General features: G+C 53.0%; 2 protein-coding genes across 7 annotated transcripts; both read right to left on the bottom strand.

Moving 5' to 3' along the window:
* Positions 1-1,123: 1,123 nt before the first annotated feature.
* Positions 1,124-3,304, bottom strand: HEXIM1 (HEXIM P-TEFb complex subunit 1). Its single transcript, XM_003943600.4, has one exon. The coding sequence runs from the start codon at positions 2,583-2,585 to the stop codon at positions 1,506-1,508; it is 1,080 nt and encodes a 359-aa protein (XP_003943649.1). The 5' UTR covers positions 2,586-3,304; the 3' UTR covers positions 1,124-1,505.
* Positions 3,305-7,834: 4,530 nt separating this feature from the next.
* Positions 7,835-16,921, bottom strand: ACBD4 (acyl-CoA binding domain containing 4). 6 transcript variants are annotated; one of them, XM_010331454.3, is made up of 11 exons: positions 16,192-16,921; positions 15,784-15,906; positions 15,488-15,612; positions 15,104-15,224; positions 14,948-15,032; positions 14,580-14,700; positions 14,263-14,349; positions 13,909-14,069; positions 13,753-13,828; positions 12,291-12,430; positions 7,835-8,574 (listed from the first exon to the last, which is right to left on the bottom strand). In XM_010331454.3, the coding sequence occupies exons 3-11, from the start codon at positions 15,573-15,575 to the stop codon at positions 8,446-8,448; spliced, it is 1,008 nt and encodes a 335-aa protein (XP_010329756.1). In that variant the 5' UTR covers positions 15,576-15,612; positions 15,784-15,906; positions 16,192-16,921; the 3' UTR covers positions 7,835-8,445. The 6 variants fall into 6 exon arrangements, with proteins under 6 accessions (XP_010329756.1, XP_010329755.1, XP_010329758.1 ...); XM_010331453.3 differs by lacking the exon at positions 16,192-16,921 and adding an exon at positions 16,005-16,099; XM_010331456.3 differs by lacking the exon at positions 16,192-16,921 and adding an exon at positions 16,005-16,099 and having other exon boundaries at positions 13,753-13,810.
* Between the last annotated feature and the right edge of the window lie 1,029 nt (positions 16,922-17,950).

Raw genomic sequence — 17,950 nt, 5'->3', positions numbered from 1 at the left:
TTGAACCTTCTCCCTAGAAAAATGTACATATAACACAAGTCTACAAATAATTTTGTGGGGTTCATGGACCCCCAAGGCCCACAATGGTTTCTAAGGCCCCCAAGTTAAGGAACTCCTATGCTAGTGATTTGAGCAATGCAGTTACCCTTGGGCAGGTGAAGGGCTGGGTTAACTGAAGTGACAGGAGGGAATAATCTCGTAAATTCTATTTTGATTCTGGGGCAAAAATTGGTTATTAGGGCCTTCCTGCATTTAAGAGCAGAACTACTCAAGAACCTAAGCAGCGATCAGCATAATTTAGGCAATTTAGAATAGGGCTGTGCAAGGGAATGCACAGGGTTCCTCATTCAGCTGAGGACCTCATTTAGCTCCTTAACTGGAAGCTTTACATTTGATCTGCAGTGAGGGGACATTTCTAATTTTAGTTTGACCCACATGGAAAGGTGGATGGCTCCTATTCCTTTTTTTTTCTTTCTTTCGCATAGAGAGCACTTAAGTATCAGACAATTAGGGTAAGTCCTTGGTATCCCCCAAACAGCCATTTCCATTGCAAATCCAGTATTTCCCACCTCTGAACATTTTAACGAGCTGCCCAACAAATTAACCATTACTTGCACTAATACGTTTGCCAAGAGCCTCTTCCAGCCTTATGGGGCCTGGGGGGTGGGCTGGAAGAGATGACAGAAAACCAACTTGTTAGGAATGAAATGGGGCTGTCAGTTGTCTAATCTAACAAACTGCCAAATTAGGTTTACATTTTTTGTTTTTAGGCTTTTGAATGGGCGAGGGAGTTAAATTTAAAATTTCAGATTGTAGCCACTTTCTACTCACCTAAACACTCAACACTGGTTTGTTTATTTTTCCAGCATCAAGAAAGAAAACCAAGGCACTAGAAAGCAAGCACACTTAAGTATTGAAGATAATTAAATCTTTTATATTTTGCCTGAAGTGTATATTGTAGCATAAACTCATTCAAGGAAAAAATTGGCAAATTGAAATTCTCCCATTAAAAATTGTTTTTGCAAACTGACAAATTTAGCGATTTCAGTAGTACCCCTCCCCAGAATGCAGTCACATAAGTCAATATTATTTTGAATTAGCTCTAGAAATCACACTGAAACTGTTACATTTACAAATATTAAATTTATTATAACTAAAATGAATTTAATTGTTCTCAGATTTGGCCACCTTATAGCTCCGTTTGAGGAGGGGATTTTTTTTAAAAACAAAAACGCATTATAACTTGGTCAGATTACTTTCACATTAAGAAAAAAACTAAAAAGAAAAACAAGAAAAGCAACTCTTCAGTTTCACATAATTAAAGAACAGGAGAAAGCACGCAAGCTACATCATAGCTAGATTTACGAAACCAACCAAAGCCAGGGGGATTTCTCTTCTGATTATGTGTCATAAAAAGGTCCACTGTCTTATATACACATGTATATAATGTTACATTCCATCACTGTAAAAAGTCCCCTTTGCCCCCTCCCCCAAAAAGTTTCCGTCTAGTCTCCAAACTTGGAAAGTGGCGCTCGCTCCTGCTGCCGGTGCAGTTCGTTCTCGGTCAGCAGCTGGAGGTTCTCAGCGCGCAGCCGGTCCAGCTCCAGCTCCAGCTCCCGCACACGCGCGTCGTCGCCGCCCAGGCGCTTGCTCTCCAGCCGCAGCCGGTTGTTCTCGTCCTCCATGCGCGAGAGGCACTTCTCCAGCTCCAGGTACTCCTTGATGAGCTCCTGCTTGCTCATGTTCTGCAGGCTCTCCGTGTGGTACCGCTCGTATGTCTCCGAGAAGTCCCGCTGCAGAAACTCGCTGCCGTCCCCTCCCATCCCGTCGCTGCCCCCATCCTCCTCACCCCCTTCTTCCATGAAGTCGTCATCGCTGGTGTCGTCGGATTTGGCGGCGGCCCGCTTGGAGTACAGACCGGTTTTGAGATCCGGCTCCTCCTGGTCGTGATCATCCATGAGAAACTGCGTGGTGTTATAGGGCGCGACGGGCTGGCCCTTTGCGAACATCTCGGCTCGGATCCTCGAAGCTCGCAGACTCTGTTTCTCGTCGAACTTTTTCTTCTCCTCCCAGGTCAGCTTGTAGTACGGTTTCCAATGCCGCTTCTTTTTGGACGGGCGTCTCCTATGTTTTTTCTTGCCCAGCTGTCTCTGCTGCTGTCCCCACTCCTCTTTGCCCCCTTCGACAAGAGCCCCCAACTTGTTGGACTCGGAGTCATGACCAGGCTGGGCAAGCAGCTCGGCCTCGGGCATCGGTTCCCCTTCTGCCGAGGGCGGGAAGTCGCCGCCAGCGGACGAGTCGTCCCCATTCTGGCCCTTCTCTCCCTCTCTCGGGCAGCTGGATTCTGGACAGGCCTGGGTCTGCAAGGGAGGTGGCTGGGACTCCAGGCTCCCTTCCCCCTCCGGCCCCGGACGGCCACCCAACTGGGGGAACGCTCTCGATTGCCACCTACTGTCCTCCTCGGGCACCCGCTCCTCCGCGCCTGGGGGGCGCTCAGGGTTCAGCTCTTCCTGGACAGCAGCAGCACCTGTACAGTTGCTAGTTTGAGGCTGGTGTTGATATTCTGACAAGAACGGCTCGGCCATGGCTAGTAGAGTCCTCGAAGTTTGAGAAATTTTGGCTAGTAAGTCCTTTAGGGAAAAAATGGGTTGTTCTTAAAAAAAAAAAAAAAAAAAAAAAAAGTCCAACAGAGTCCTCTTCAGTTTGTAGTTACTGCAGTGACGCCTTTAGCCAGTCCTTCTATCGGCAAACTCCAATAGCAATCTAGGGAGCTCAAGTCAGTAAAGGGTTAAGCGCCCACAGTGCGGCCAGCTAGCGGGTCCAAGGGGGTGCAGCGGCAGGAACAGTACGTAATGTGCGGAGGTGGGCCTCAAACCTCCAAGCGGAGCACCCCAACAATAAAGGAGTTGGTGAGCAAGGTGATGAGGGTAAGTCCACTGGGTGAAACCCAGCCCCGAAGGGGTTAAAACTACCGATGACGCTGCCTCCGAGGGGCAAGATCCATAAAGGGTTAAATCCCCTGCCGCAGAGCCCACAAGGGGTTAAAGTCCCGGAGTCACCTCCTCCCACTTCCACGGGTGTCGCTTCAACCCAAGCTCCCAGTTCCCTAGGCCCGGCCGGAGCCTCAGCAGAGGACAGACAAACTCATCTCCCCTTTGGCTCGATGCTCTGCTCTGCTCAGTTCTCCTCCGCCTCCTCCTCTTTTCCTCCCTCCCTCCTCCCCCTTCCCACAGCTCCTCTTCCGCCTCCTCCCCCGACTTTCCCCTCTCAACCTGCCTCTCCACCTGCCAACTTCCAACTGCTGCCTCCCAGCCCTCTGCGCCTCTTTTATATAGAAGCGGGTTCGCTCCGCCCATGCGCATGCGTAACAGAGTTTGCATCGTGGGGAGCCGGGAGTCGTAGTTCTTATCTTTCAGGCCCGCCGTCCTCGCGCGCCGTGCGACGTAGCCAATCCCAGAACGCGTAGGGGGCGTCACCCAGGCTGCCTCCTTCCATCGCTTAGCCTTCGTTAAAGAAACGCGAGTGACCATTGGTCAAAAGTCACAAGACTCGCTGAAGAAGGATAGCCAATCGCAGAGAAGATGGGGCGGGTTCTGGACCGTACCATTCTGTTTCTGGAATACGAGAAGATTCGATGGCCTGTGAGAATGCACACAGAATATTTTTATGAAAAGGTGCGTTATAAAGGCTATTATCGTATTCTGTTTTCTGCGGAAGGGTTCCGAAGGTTATGAACCTTTATTAACTAACGCAAGAATGGTTTATTCCTAAAAAGTAGTCCCTAAAATGTAAAAGAATTAAATTCTATAAAGAGAGATGTCGGCCCACGGTTGCTTACTCGCGAGTCTTAAGATTACAGAAACGGCTTCAAGGCGAGTGGTGAGTGCCTGAGACTGACACTTGCGGAAGGATATCGCGAGTACATTTTGTTAAAAACGAAAAGCGCACGAAGAAGTAAACAAATGAAGAATAAAAAGTGCCGCCTTAAAGGGACAGTGTGACTGCCTTTAGTGCAGCAGGCTCGCACTAGGCCTCGGAAGACGAAAGGGCGGGTTCGAGTCCCGGTGACGCCGACCCCCGGACTGGCCTCGGGACCCTTAGGTGAAGGTGGCCGAGTCCCAGCCTCAGCCTGGTCTTTAAAAGCCACCCCGCCCCAGGGGCCAATGCAGACTGGTTATTCGCGGCCAAGCCTCTTCCCTGGGCCGAGATCGGAAAGCGCGGGTGGAGGGAAGCGGGGTGAAGGCCTCGCCCCCAGGCCTCAGCTTCTGTCGAAGAAAATGGCCTCCTGGGGCCGATTTGGTCTTTTCACTTCCGACTGGGATCATTTCCTGAGCCGGGATAGGCGAGGTCCGGGCCGGCCATGAGGCTGTTTGTTGGGGAGGGATTCGGTATGAATACTGAATTGAAATCATCAGCCCTGGCTATGCGAGAGGGAAGCAGGTCTAATCCGCAGAGGCCCTTCTTCCTCAGTGGGCACTGGGCAAGACTGGGAGGGAAGCATGAAGGAGACCTTGGCCCTAAACTTGCGGCAGGGGATTCTGGCGCAGGGCTGGAGGGCCGATTTTCCCTGGGGCGTAGTTTCTCAGAGATAAATTCTCCAGACTCAAGCCCCCAGCCCTCCAAAAATGGACTGAGAGGACCAGGAGAACCCTCCATACCAGTCACCAGGGCCTAAAGCGCCCTTTCCACTTCTCCCTTGCCACACGCCCAGTAACCCTTTCTTCTTACTGCTTCCTTAATAGCATCCCTGACATTCCAGCCCGTTTGCACTGTGCACCTTTTACGCACAGAGCCATGTGACCTCACCACAGCCTGGCGAGTTAGGCACGATAGGAATGACTGTCTCCATTTTACAGATAAGGCATCTCTAAGACGACAGAAAATAAGTGACTTGTCCAAGGTCACATGATAACCAAGGGGCAGTCCTGGCTAGAGAGCTTGGGTCTTTGTGACCTCCCCATGCCATTTTACTTTGTCACAAACACAAAACCCTGTTTTTTCTTAAAATCGGGAAAACTGGATTTCGTTCTTTTCATTCCTAACAGCCTCAAACTTATTCAGCCTCTCTATCATTTGGCAGACAGGTGGGTACAAAGAGAGTTGGGATGCCATCCTTGCCTTCACATTGCTCATGGACTGTGGAGAGGCCATCAGACCACAGCCAGCCAAAATGGCAAGTGAGGGAAATCCTGGTGGGAGCTGATGAGCTGAGTGCGTGGGAGTTGGGAATTGTGGATAGGTGTCAGGAGCAAGTGACTTACTGGCTGGCTCTGAAGGATGAAGAGCGTTCAGGCAAACTGGCATGAAAGGGCACTTTAGGAAGACCAAGCATCATGTGCCAGGTAGGGACTAGTCTGAGACCTTGGTGGCTCTGGGCAGTATGAGATACGGGGTCAGGGGCCAGTGGTGATGGGCACAGTCAGTGGAGATGCCTCCAAAGGGAGTCGCAAGCACGTGGGCCTCTGGGTACAGCTAGATGTTCTGAAAATCAACACCCTGGTTTGTTTTCTCTGGGCTTCCAAGAACTCGGGTCCACCTGAAAAGCTCCCCGCTCCGTATGCCTTCATCCCTTAGGAGGCTTCCTGAGAGCAGGAACTGCTCCTCAGAGCGCTCCTAGAGGAAAAGGGGTTTTTGCAGAGAACTTGGTTATCAGAGATCTCCAAATTGTTACCACATCTTCAGACTCCAGGGGATTCTGGGGTACTCCCAGTTAGGGCATTTGGAGGGTACAGCTGAGCCCAGCCTCAGTGTCCTGGACGGGGCTCCACTTATGGTCTCATTTGTCATATTAGGGGAGGAGTGGACAGACGAATAGGTTGTGGAATTCTTTTTTTTTTTTTTTTTTTGAGACGGAGTTTCGCTCTTGTTACCCAGGCTGGAGTGCAATGGCGCGATCTCGGCTCACCGCAACCTCCGCCTCCTGGGTTCAGGCAATTCTCCTGCCTCAGCCTCCTGAGTAGCTGGGATTACAGGCACGCACCACCATGCCCAGCTATTTTTTTTGTATTTTTAGTAGAGACGGGGTTTCACCATGTTGACCAAGATGGTCTCGATCTCTTGACCTTGTGATCCACCCGCCTCGGCCTCCCAAAGTGCTGGGATTACAGGCTTGAGCCACCGCGCCCGGCCGTTTTTTTTTTTTTTTTTTTTTTTTTTTTTGAGACAGAGTCTCGCTGTGTTGTCAGGCTGGCGTGCATTGGCATGATCTTGGCTCACTGCAATCTCCGCCTCCCGGGTTCAAGTGATTCCCCTGCCTAAGCCTCTAGAGTATCTGGGATTACAGGCGCGCTCCACCATGCCTAGCTGATGTCTGTATTTTTAGTAGAGACGGGGTTTCACCATGTTGGTCAGTATGGTCTCTGTCTCTTGACCTTTTGATCCACCAGCCTCAGCCTCCCAAAGTGCTGGGATTACAGGCGTGAGCCACCGCACCCAGCCTGAATTCTAGGCTTCCGTCAAGGGGCCAGGCAACCTTACTATTAGCTGGATTTTAACCCTTTGCCAGGCATTTAACGTGCCCTATCACTGCTAAACCCCAGGACTGCTTTATGACGAAGAGATCAACCGTATTTCACAAACAAGGCCACCCAAGCTCAGAGCAGTTAAGAATCTTGCCCATGTTCCACAGCTACTGTGAAAGTGGTGGAGCTGGCTTCAGCACCCCCCTCCCCACCTGCTTCCCCCACCAAGGTGGCCCTGCGTGGTGCGTCCTGCTTGCTGCAGTCCAGCCTTATCACAGGGGCTGTTCAGCCTGTGCCTGTGACCCTGGCCTGAGCCATGCAGAGCAGCACCGGCTAGCCTCAGGGATGCCTTCCCAGCTTGGAGAGGAGGGACGACCAGAGTGGCTGTGGCTTCCGGTAGGGCCAATGACGGCCAAGCCTGGGGCGGTGGTCAAGACTAGGAGCTGACAGGGAACTCAGGAATCAGAACTGCCTCTTGCCCACCCAGTGGTAGGAAGGTCCTAGGGCCCAGGTGGTAGCAATGGCAGGGGGCTCCATTGCTGGAGGGGACTCCTCCTGGCCAGGTGACTTGGAGGCTCTGACACCAGGCGGCGCTTAGAGCAGCCAGTTTCGCCATTGAATAATACGGGCCGGGCCGTGGCTTGAGCCAGGGTGGCCCAGGGACGACAGGGCTGGTGCTGACAGGGAGGCCAAGGCCTCTGGCCTGTGCCTCCGGGAGGGCAATGCACATGCAGGCGCTCGACCCACCCCTACGAGGGTTTCCAAGCGCGCAGGGCCCTGCCCCCTACTCAGGGCGGGGCGAGGACGAGGCTCTCGCTGGGCCTTGGCCTTCCAGAAAATTCCCTGGGAAGGCCCAGGCCCGGAGGTCAAGGTGGGGCACCGAGAACCGGCAGCTGAGGAGTGGGCAGCGGATACATCTGGGGTCAGGGACTTCGAACCCCATCCCTACGCTGGCGGTGCAGGGCTGGGGCAGCCGCCGTCCCCTTCGGGCAAGGGCCGAACCAGCTCCCCGGCCCCGCCCAGCCGTGTTCGTCTCCTCCCCACCGCCCCCCAGCTCGCTGGATCCCGCGTCCCCGACGGGGCGGCGGGCAGGGACTCGCTCTCGGCCAACCCCTCGGTCCCGCCCTCCCGAGGGCGCCCCCCTCCTGGCCCGGGCCGCCTTTGGTTACCCTCCCACTCCCCTCCACACCGAGGCCTGTTTTCCCCTTCGCTCGCCGGGGAGGAGGGAAAATATTCCTCATTCATAAATACCAACCGCCGGACTCCTTCAGGGCCATCAAGGGGGCACTGGGTGGGGAGCAGAAAAGGGACTTGGGCCTCGCGCGTTCCCGGCCCCTCTTCCCGCTGCCTCCGTGGGGGACCAGACAGCAGAAGATTGTGGATTTTTTGTATTTAGCGAAACATTCGTTTGTAAGTGAATCTTCAATGAAGACGTTCCTGAGAGTGTGTGGGGGCACCGGGGGCCAGCAGGGGAGGAAGGCGAGCAAAATCTGCGCTCACGCCCCTCTCCCGGGGCCTGCTCACTACTCCCAACTGGTCCAGGCCTCCTGGCCTCCCTCCCGCAGCCTCCCAATCATTCTTCCAGGCCCCGGCCCAAGTCCCAACTTGCCCAACAGCTGAACCTCCGCGGGGAGACGCAGGGGTGGGAAGAGAGTCAGGTGACCCAGAGGATGGGGAGGGCAGGGGCTGAGACCCAACAGCCCCGCCCCCTGTCACGGCCAACCCAGCACCGGGACTGGACGTGCACCACAACTGCAGCCTCCCAGGAGAGCCTGGGGTGGTTGCGGCGGGGAGGGAAGGAAGCGTCCTGTGAAGCTGTAAGGAGGGGTGGGTCTTATTTGACCGCTCCCCGCTTTAGAGGAGGAGGTGAGAAGGCAAACACTGACGGGAGGGGGAATTTTGAAGGCTGTTCTTCTAAAGCCTAGGAAGGCTCAGGGCACACCGAGATGGTCTCAGTTGGCTGCAGAGACCCCTCCACTGACAGTCACCTCTTTTGGGTCCGCAACATTCGGAAGAGCCACTGGACGACGAAGGGCCACAGGAGGAAGAAGAGCAGCGCAGGACCCGGGAGCCCAAGGGGCCATGGCTGAGCACTGGGCCTGGGCTGTGGCCTCTGCAGGCGAGAGGGAGGGAGTCAGAGACCAGTCCAGGCCTCAGCACAGCCCTCCCTAGGAACCTGCTTCCAGCTCAGGGGGAGATTGAGAAGACCCTGCCCCTGAGTCTGCACCACTAGAAGGGAAGTGGCCCGCAGGGTGGCCCTGACGGGTTGCATGCCAACTCCCTCCCACATCTCCCTCCCCAGGGCAATCCCAGTGTCAAGAGAGGCTGGAGGGGCTGTGGGTAGAGACAGCGGCTTCTCTGCCGTCTTCTCTGGGCCACAAAGCAATGGCCGTTGGTGTGACCCGAAGACCCTGTGTTGTAAAGGATGTGCCGCATATTTCAAATGAGGACCCTGGGTACCCAGATTTTAGTTTCCAAGTGTGGTTCTTCACTAAAAAGGAGCCAAGGCTTCTTGGAGAAGTGGCTGATTCCAGGTCTAGGGCAGGGAAGGTGGGAGTGAATGTGGGCGCCTTGTATCAGAAAAGCAAGGTCTTTCTTAAAGAGTCATCAGATCGTGGTAAGAGAACACAGGACCCGGCTTGGAAGGGTCTCAGAATGGCCCAAGTTGTGACTGAACATCAAAAAGAATGACTGTGGCTCGTGGGAATACTGAATCTGTGAACCCATGAGCCCACAGTGATACTCAAAATAAGAGAAAACTGAGATTTTGTCACCATTTAGGTGGCTTTTAAATTAATTTCTTTAAAAATAGATAACTAAAGAGAAAGAATTAAACACATATCCTCCCTTTCCACTGTATTTCAGGGAAACCCAAGATGATGAGGGAAACAGTACACACATTCTAGCTAATAGATGTTAAAGGAATCAGATAATTTAAAAGTCAGCTTTTTTTTTTTTTTTTGCAATCACTAAATAAATTATTGACTCAGGCAAGGATTAGCAATTGTCAAAAACTGGCAGATGGAGTTGATGGGGAACTGGATATTCTCCAACTGCAGGAGGAAAACATGACTTCACAATGGTGGGATCAGACCCCCTTCAACTGTGCCAGCGGCCCATGCTACAACCACTAATGGTGGGACATCCAGGTAGCATGTGTCCTCTGCTGTGAAAAAAACACCTCTGATATAGTCTGGTCCAAAATATTGTGGTCTTTGGGTGTGTGTGTGTGTGTGTGTGTGTGTGTGTGTGTGTGTTTAAGACGGGGTTTCACCATGTTGGTCAGGCTGGTCTTGAACTCCCAACCTCAGGTGATCCACCTGCCTTGGCCTCCAAAGTGCTTGGATTACAGGCATGAGCCACCACACCCGGCCTGGTTTGTGTTTTTTTGAGACAAGGTCTCACTCTGTTGCCCAGGCTGGAGCACAGTGACACCATCATCATTCACTGCAGGCTCAGTCTCCTGGGCTCAAGCGATCCTCCCGCTTTCGCCTCTGGAGTAGCTAGGACTACAGGTGCATGTAGCCACGCCCAGCTAATTTTATTTTTTTTTAGATGGAGTCTTGCTCTGTTGCCCAGGCTGGAGTGCAGTGGCACAATCTTGGCTCACTGCAACCTCCGCCTCCTGAGTTCAAGCGATTCTTCTGCTTCAGCCTCCCGAGTAGCTCACCTGCCACCACACCCGGATAATTTTTTGTATTTTTAATAGAGACGGGGTTTCACTGTATTAGCCAGGATGGTCTCAATCTCCTGACCTCATGATCCACCCTCCCAGTGCTGGGATTACAGGCGTAAGCCACCACATCCAGCCCTAATTTTAAAAAATAGATTTTGTAGAGATGAGGTCTTACTATGTTGCCCAGGCTGGTCTCAAACTCCTGGGCTCAAGCCATCTGCCTGCCTCAGCCTACCAAAGTGCTGGGACTATAGGTGTGAGCCACCATGCCCAGCCCAAAATGTTTAATTTGACTCTAATCCAGTGCTTAGATCTAACTTCCAGTTCACACGAAATACATATCGAGGAACCACCCATGAGGATCTAATTAGACTTGAAAGGTAGAACATTCTATAGGGCACCAGTCCAGACTGGTCAGCAAGTCAATAGCAAGGAGAAAGACTGGCCTAGATTAAAAGAGAACTGGAAGGGGAACAGATGCAGTGTGTGGTGCTAGACTGGAAAAGCAGAGCAGCCAGAAAAGGCGGTTTCAGGATCATTGGAGAAATTAGAATTTAGATGGGCTATTTGAGGACATTAAGAAATTTTTTTACTAATTATGTGTAATAAAATGTTGTTGTTTGGGCTAGGTAAAATGTTCATATTTTGAGAGCTATGAACCCCACTCAGGGTGGAACATCGTGATGTTTATAATCTTTTTTTTTTTTTTTGGAGGCAGGATCTTGCTATGCTGCCCAGGCTAATCTCAAACTCCTGAGCTCAAGAGATCCTTCCACCTCAGCCTCCCAAAATACTAGGATTATAGGCATGAGCCACCATGCTCGCTTTTAGTCTACTTTAAAATCTTCAACATTTAAAAGTAGTAAATGGTAAGAAAAAAGAAAAGGGAGCCCGGCACGGTGACTGACTCCTGTAATCCCAGCACTTTGGGAGGCTGAGGCGGGCAGATCACAAGGCCAAGAGATTGAGACCATCCTGGCTAACAGAAATGCTGTCTCTACTAAAACTTAAAAAATTAGCCGGTCATGGTGGTGCATGCCTGTAGTCCCAGCTACTCGGGAGGCTGAGGCAGGAGAACTGATTGAACCCGGGCGGTGGAGGTTGCAGCGAGCCGAGATCGCACGACTGCATTCCAGCCTGGCGACAGAATGACACTTCATCTCAAAAAAGAAAAGAAAAGAAATAAAGCCCTGTTGGGGGGGAGGGGCAGTGTTGAAAGGTTAGTCACTATGGATCTGAGGAAATCCCGCCACTGTGGCTCACACCCACTGTGCTGAGTGGGTTAGGAGTCGCCCCAGAAATCCCCCACATCTGGGAACCCAGCCCTCTCCTGCCTCCACCACCTCAGGCTTTTCAAGAACAGATCCACTAAGAGTTAATGGTGGGTACCAGCTTTGCAAGGAGACAGACTAGGGATCACTCCCAGCTCCATCGCTTAATGTTAATCATAACAGCAGTAGTAACAACAGAAGCAACTGGAGAAGGCTTTCTGTGTGGTGGACACTGCAGAAGCACTGGCGAACCCTCACAGCAGCTCCAAGAGGCTCGCCCAGGTTGTGTGCCCTCAGGGAGCCTGAGTTTCCCCCTCTAAAAGGGAGGTGAAAAACCCTATCTCAGCCGGGTATGGTGGCTCACGCCAATAATCCCAACACTTTGGGAGGCCAAGGCAGGTGGATTGCCTGAGGTCAGAAGTTTGAGATCAGTCTGGCCAACATGGTGAAATCTTGTCTCTACGAAAAACACCAAAAAAGTAGCCGGGTATGGTGGTGTGCACCTGTAATCCCAGCTACTTGGGAGGCAGAGGCTGGGAAGTTGCTTGAACCAGGGAGGTGGAGATTGCAGTGAGCCAAGATCTTGCCACTGCACTCCGGCCTGGGCAACAGAGCAAGACCCTGTTGAGAGAGAGAGAGAGAGAGAGAAAGAAAGAAGGAGAGAAAGAGAGAAAGAAAGAAAGAACAAGAACAAGGAAGGAAGGAGAAAGAAAGAAACCCTATCTCACAGGGCTGTTGTATGGATTCAGCGGGGAGATGCCTGTGATGTGTGGCACCCAGTGGGTCTCCAGCAATGGCAGCTATTATTTAGTTTGCAGGAGCCCAAGTGTCAGGGGAGAGCAGATCTAGTGGTCATCTTGTCCCACGGGGTGGGAGACTCACCTGCTCCGGGGGCCGGGGCATGCTCTCCAGGCTCTGCAGCCTCCCCTGCACCTCCTGCATGCTCTCCTGTAGTGCTCGAACTGTCTCCAGCAGCCACACGTCCAATTCCTGGGGCCCCAGCAGGCTGCCCCGCAACCCCTCTGAGGAGCACAGGGAAGGGGGCTCAGGAGTCAGTTCAGCTCTGGGCAGGGTGGGGGCAGACTGGGGCAAGCCCAGGAAAGTGTGGGAGTGGAATCCAATCCCTGTACCAAATGTGATTCTTGCAAAGTCCATCTATGTAGCTGAGTAATGGGCTGCTGGGGGTTTAATCCCAGCATGGTCACTTATGACTTTAGTCAAGTCATTAACTTTTTTTTTTTTTTTTTTTTTGAGACAGTCTTGCTCTATCGCCCATGCTGGAGTGCAGTGGCATGATTATCTTGTTTCACTGCAACCTCCACCTCCCCGGTTCCAGCCTCAGCCTCCTGAGTAGCTGGGATTACAGGCAAGCGCCACCGTGCATGGCTAATTTTGTATTTTGACAAAATACAGGGTTTCACCATGTTGGCCAGGCTGGTCTTGAACTCCTGACCTCAGGTGATCCGCCCCCCCCTTGGCCTCCCAAAATGCTGGGATTACAGGCATGAGCCACTGCACCCAACCAAAGTCATTAATTTCTCTGGGCATCGTTTTGTCATCTAAAAATTAGGAGAAGAGGCTGGGCGTGGTGGCTTACACCTGTAATCCCAGCACTTTGGGAGGCCAAGGTGGGCAGGCAGATCATGAGGTCAACAGATCGAGACCATCCTGGCCAACGTGGTGAAACCCTGTCTCTACTAGGAATACAAAAATTTAGCCAGGTGTGGTGACACACACCTATAGTTCCAGCTACTCAGGAGGCTGACGCAGGAGAATCACCTGAACCCAGGAAGTGGAGGTTGCAGTGAGCCAAGATTGCGCCACTGCACTCCAGCTTGGCAATAGAGCAAGACTCTCTTAAAAAAAAAAAAAAAAAAAAAAAAAAAATTAGAGGAAGATGTCATCTCCCTTACAGGGCTGCTTGCTCAGAGGAATAAAGGAGATACTTTGAAAATGGCCATATGGGACCTGAAACACAACAGGAGTTCTAGAAGGTAAGAGGGCAGAACTCCCTGTCTTCTGAGATTTTCCAAATAGGGGGTTCCAGAGGCCATGCAGCTGTAGGTGGGAGAGCCGGGCTACAACTCCCATCCTGCTGGCCTTACTCAGCACCTGCAGAGGGTGCAAACTCCTGGGTGGCCCTGGGGGAGAAGAGGGAGGGCGGGGACTTTGCCCATCCAGGCAGGTATCTGGCAAGTTGGCAGCCCTTCCTGGACAGAGGCTTCTGGCTCAGTGCCCAGCACTGGACTTTCACCTCTGCCCTAGGAAGACAGCCAAGAGAAGGCCTGGGGCACAGGACGACAGGGAAGGGCAGAAGTTGGTGAGGGGTTGGGCAGGAGCTCACCTTTCTCTCTGGGGGGCACGGGGCTGTTTCTGGGGTCATGCTCTCCTCCAGGTGCTCCCTGCGGCTCGGCCCAAACCTGCCGAGATGAATCAGAGGGCTGAGGGTGGGAGTGGGCCCACAGTGGGGTGGGAAAGGGAGAAGGGCAACTGGTCTCACCGGCTCAGGCTCCAGCTGCTCCAGCGAATCACAGAAAACCTCAGAGTCCAGGTCCCTGGGTGGATGGGACTCTGAGGAGGGGTTGGTAGAGTTACTGCCCAGAGGGAGGCTGTGCAGGGACAGCAGGGGCGTGCCCTGGGCCAAGCGCCTGTTAGGAGACACTAGAGACACGAGGCACTAGCGATATCACCGCCAGAAGCAAGGCCCTGGGACAGGATCCTAGAACCCGGTCCCTGCCTTTGGGAGCACGGGAAGTCTCAGTGTCTGTGGAGGGCACAGCATGGCATCCAGCTTTCTCCCCTCCAGCCCTCCCCCAGCCTGGGTTTGGTCCATCCCTCCTGCCCAAGCACTAACCTGGACTTGGGGGTGCCAATTCCTCGGGGAAGCAGGGAGACTCTGAAACGGCCCCAGCATCTCCATTCACAGCCTGCTCTTTCCAACCTGCCAAGACACAGCACCCAGATGTGGGGCAGGGGAGAGGCTGGCCCCTCCCAGTGAGATCAAGCCCCTACTCTGCATGAGCCTTGATGTTGCCTGAGGGCTACCTCTTGGGGGCACAGGGGTCCTGACAGGAATGTTGCTGGAAGTCCCCTCTGCCTCCAGCCCACGTGAGCCTAGACCTAAGACGGTTCACTCAGCACTTTTTGGAGCTCCCAGTCTGGGAGTCTGACCTGTGACCCTTCTCAGGAAGGTCTCTGGGGGCCTCGGCATGTCAGGGATCACCTGGTACAGGGGCTCGAAGTAACCAAACATGTCCTCTGCCACCTCACCCAGGGGCACTGTGTCGATCACCTGTGAGGGAGGGGGTCTGTTGGGGAGGGAGTGGCCTTCTGTCCCCTCCGCCCTGCTCCTGCCCTGTCACACACCTCCACCCTGCTCCCAGTCAGGGGCCAAAGACAGGCAGGGCAGGGGGTAACATGAAGGTGGTGATTCCCTTGGGGAGGTCCAGGTGTAGGAAGTGTAAGGGGGTCGGAACTGGAAGGGTGAGGGGCAGGCCACCTGGCTGGGAACCTGGGAACAGAGAACCTGCAGCCCCTACCTTCTGTGCCACCAGTTTCATTTCAGTGATGTAGGCAGACATGGCCTCCTCCCTGCTCATCTTGCCCAGACTGTTCCAGGCGTCCCTGGGGACAGAGGGCTGTGAGAGGGCTGCTTGACAGCTGAGGCTTGTTTGCCCAGCCAGCGGGGAGCTCACCACTTATATCGTCCAATGGGGTCCCAGAACCCAGGCCGGGGGACCAGGCAGGGCCCCATGGTGGCCTGCTTGTAGTAGCTGTAGAATCGCAGCATCTCTTCGTAGGAGGGGCGGTAAGAACCTGAGCAGACAGTTGGGAAGCCAGGGCAGAGCATCACTCCCAGCTCCGAGGGGCAGAGGGGCGGGATAACCCCACTTGGAAAGAGCACAGCGGGGGACGGGTCCCACCCAGGGCGTCTGGACTGGGACAGGAAGCGGAAGGGACCCCCAGGACAGCCCAGGCAGGGGCTTGTCTGCAAAAACTGCAGAGATCGGGACCATTCTTTCTTCAGAGTCAGACCCCAGCCATCCTGAACTCCCAAATGCGAGTCCCCACAGCCTCACCGTTCTTAGGCAGGTTCTGGATGACACTCACTGCAGCCTGGAACTGTTTCTGGCAGTCAGGCTCTGGGCTTTTGTTCTCGGTGCCCATGCTGCTGCAAGCCCTGGGGCCCTACTTTTGAGCGACTCTGCAAAAAGCAGCCTTCGTATGAAAGGGTCTCCAGCCCATCCCCACCCCCGTCCCCACGCACCATAAGCCAAGGATCCACTTCCCAGAGAGGCAAATTAAGCTCTTCAGAGGCCTGAGAGAGGCACCCTGAGAGGTCAGAAGTTGTGGTTTAGGAGACTCCTTTTCCTACCTCAAGGCAGTGTGGTGGGGCCAGGGTCGCCAGGGCCTCGGTGGGTGGCGAGGCAGGTGGCAGGGGCCGCAGTGCCAGATGTGTCCACCCACAAATGCACCTCTAAGTGCACATCTCCAACTCCTGGACAGGCAGAGGAGCAAGAGAGGAGGAGTCAGGGCGGGGCGAACAATCTCCCACCCGGCCCAGCCCGCGCCCCGCGGCGCCCATTGCCGGGACACCTGGGTCCTCTCCTGCAACCACTCCGCGGCTTCCTACTGACCCGAGGGTTCGGCAGGGCCGGGATGGCGACGCGGAGCAAGGGGGAAAATTTAAGCCAATGAGAGCATGTTTCACATTTGTCTTATCTACCTCAACCATTCAGCACCGCCCTTTCAAGATTATGCAAATAGTTTTTCAGAGCCTCACCCAATCAGGCGGGGCTTAATCCACGAGTCGAACTTCCCAGCCTGGGATGGCAAAGGCAGGCGGCAGCCCCACACGCAGTGAAAGGTCGTGGCGTTCTCGCGCCCCCTGGTGGATATCCGCATCTGTTCGCTGATACCCGGGCCTGGCCGATCCGAGGCAACTCACTCAGCTCTTTAGACACTTAGGCACTGGGGATAAAAAGGGTCAAATCCTGTGGTCAGGCGTTCTGGAGGAGGAACATCACAGCTGAGTTTTGGAAGGTGACCGGGCGCGGTGGCTCACGTCTGTAATCCCAGCACTTTGGGAGGCCAAGGTGGGCGGATCACCTGAGATCAGGAGTTTGAGACCAGCCTGACCAACGTGGAGAAACCCCGTCTCTATTAAAAATACAAAATTGGGGCCGGGCGCAGTAGCTCACGCCTGTAATCCCAGCAGTTTTGGAGGCAGAGGCAGGCGGATCACGAGGTCAGGAGTTCAAAACCAGCCTGACCAACATGGTGAAAACACGTCTCTATTAAAAAAGCAAAAATTAGCCGGGAATGGTGGCGCGCACCTGTAATCCTAGCTACTTAAGAGGCTGAGGCAGAAGAATCGCTTGAACCCACGAGGTGGAGGTTGCAGTGAGCGGAGATGGCGCCATTACACTCCAGCCTGGGCAACAGAGTGAGACTCCATCTCAAAAAAAATAAAAAAAATAAAAAAAGAAAGAAAAAGAAAAGAGAGAAAGAGTAAGCAAAATGGAGATCGCAGAATGATGGCTAGAGGCTGGGAAGGGTACTAGGGGCGGGTGGGGGCGGGGAATGGGTACAAAAACAATTAGAATGAATGAGATCCAGTATTCCGTAGCACAATACAGCAATTATAGTTACCAATAATTTATTGTATCTTTTTTTTTCTTTTTTTGGGGGGGACGGAGTTTCGCTCGTTACCCAGGCAATGGAGCGATCTCGGCTCACCGAAACCTCCGCCTCCTGGGTTCAGGCAATTCTCCTGCCTCAGCCTCCTGAGTAGCTGGGATTACAGGCACGCACCACCATGACCAGCTAATGTTTTGTATTTTTAACAGAGATGGGGTTTCACCATGTTGACCAGGATGGTCTCGATCTCTTGACCTCGTGATCCACCCACCTCGGCCTCCCAAAGTGCTGAGATTACAGGCTTGAGCCACCGCGCCCGGCGTTATTGTATCTTTAAACTTAATTATTTAAAAAACAATTTTTGTAGAGGCATAGGCCTCATTATGTTGCCCAGGCTGGTCTTCAACACGTGGCCTCAAGTGATCATCCTACCTCTGCCTCCCAAAGTCTTTGCTGGGATTATAGGCATGAGCCACTGCACCTGGCCAATTTATATTTCAAAATAACTGGGCGGGACGTGGTGGCTCAGGCCTGTAGTTCCAGCATTTTGGGAGGCCAAAGCAAGAGAATTGCTGTGAGACCAAGAGTTTGAGACTGTAAGCTATGATCGTGTCACTGCACTCCACCCTGGGCAACCAAGTAATGAAACCTTGTCTCTATTAAACAAACAAACAAAATAAAAATAACTAAAAGTGGAATTGGAATGTTCCTAATACAAAGAAATGATAAATGCTTGAGGCGATGGATACCTCAATTACCTTGATTTGATCATTACACATTTTATACCTGTATCAAAATATCACATGCATCTTCATAATTCTCTGCAACTATTAAGTATCCATAACAATTAAAAGAAATGTAGACTTAGCCTATCCAGAAACAACAACAACAAAAGAGTAAAC

This window comes from Saimiri boliviensis, chromosome 17 (genome assembly GCF_048565385.1).
Source record: "Saimiri boliviensis isolate mSaiBol1 chromosome 17, mSaiBol1.pri, whole genome shotgun sequence".
NCBI lineage: Eukaryota > Metazoa > Chordata > Mammalia > Primates > Cebidae > Saimiri > Saimiri boliviensis.
Note: the sequence above shows the minus strand (reverse complement) of the source record. Positions and strands in the feature narration are given on the sequence as shown.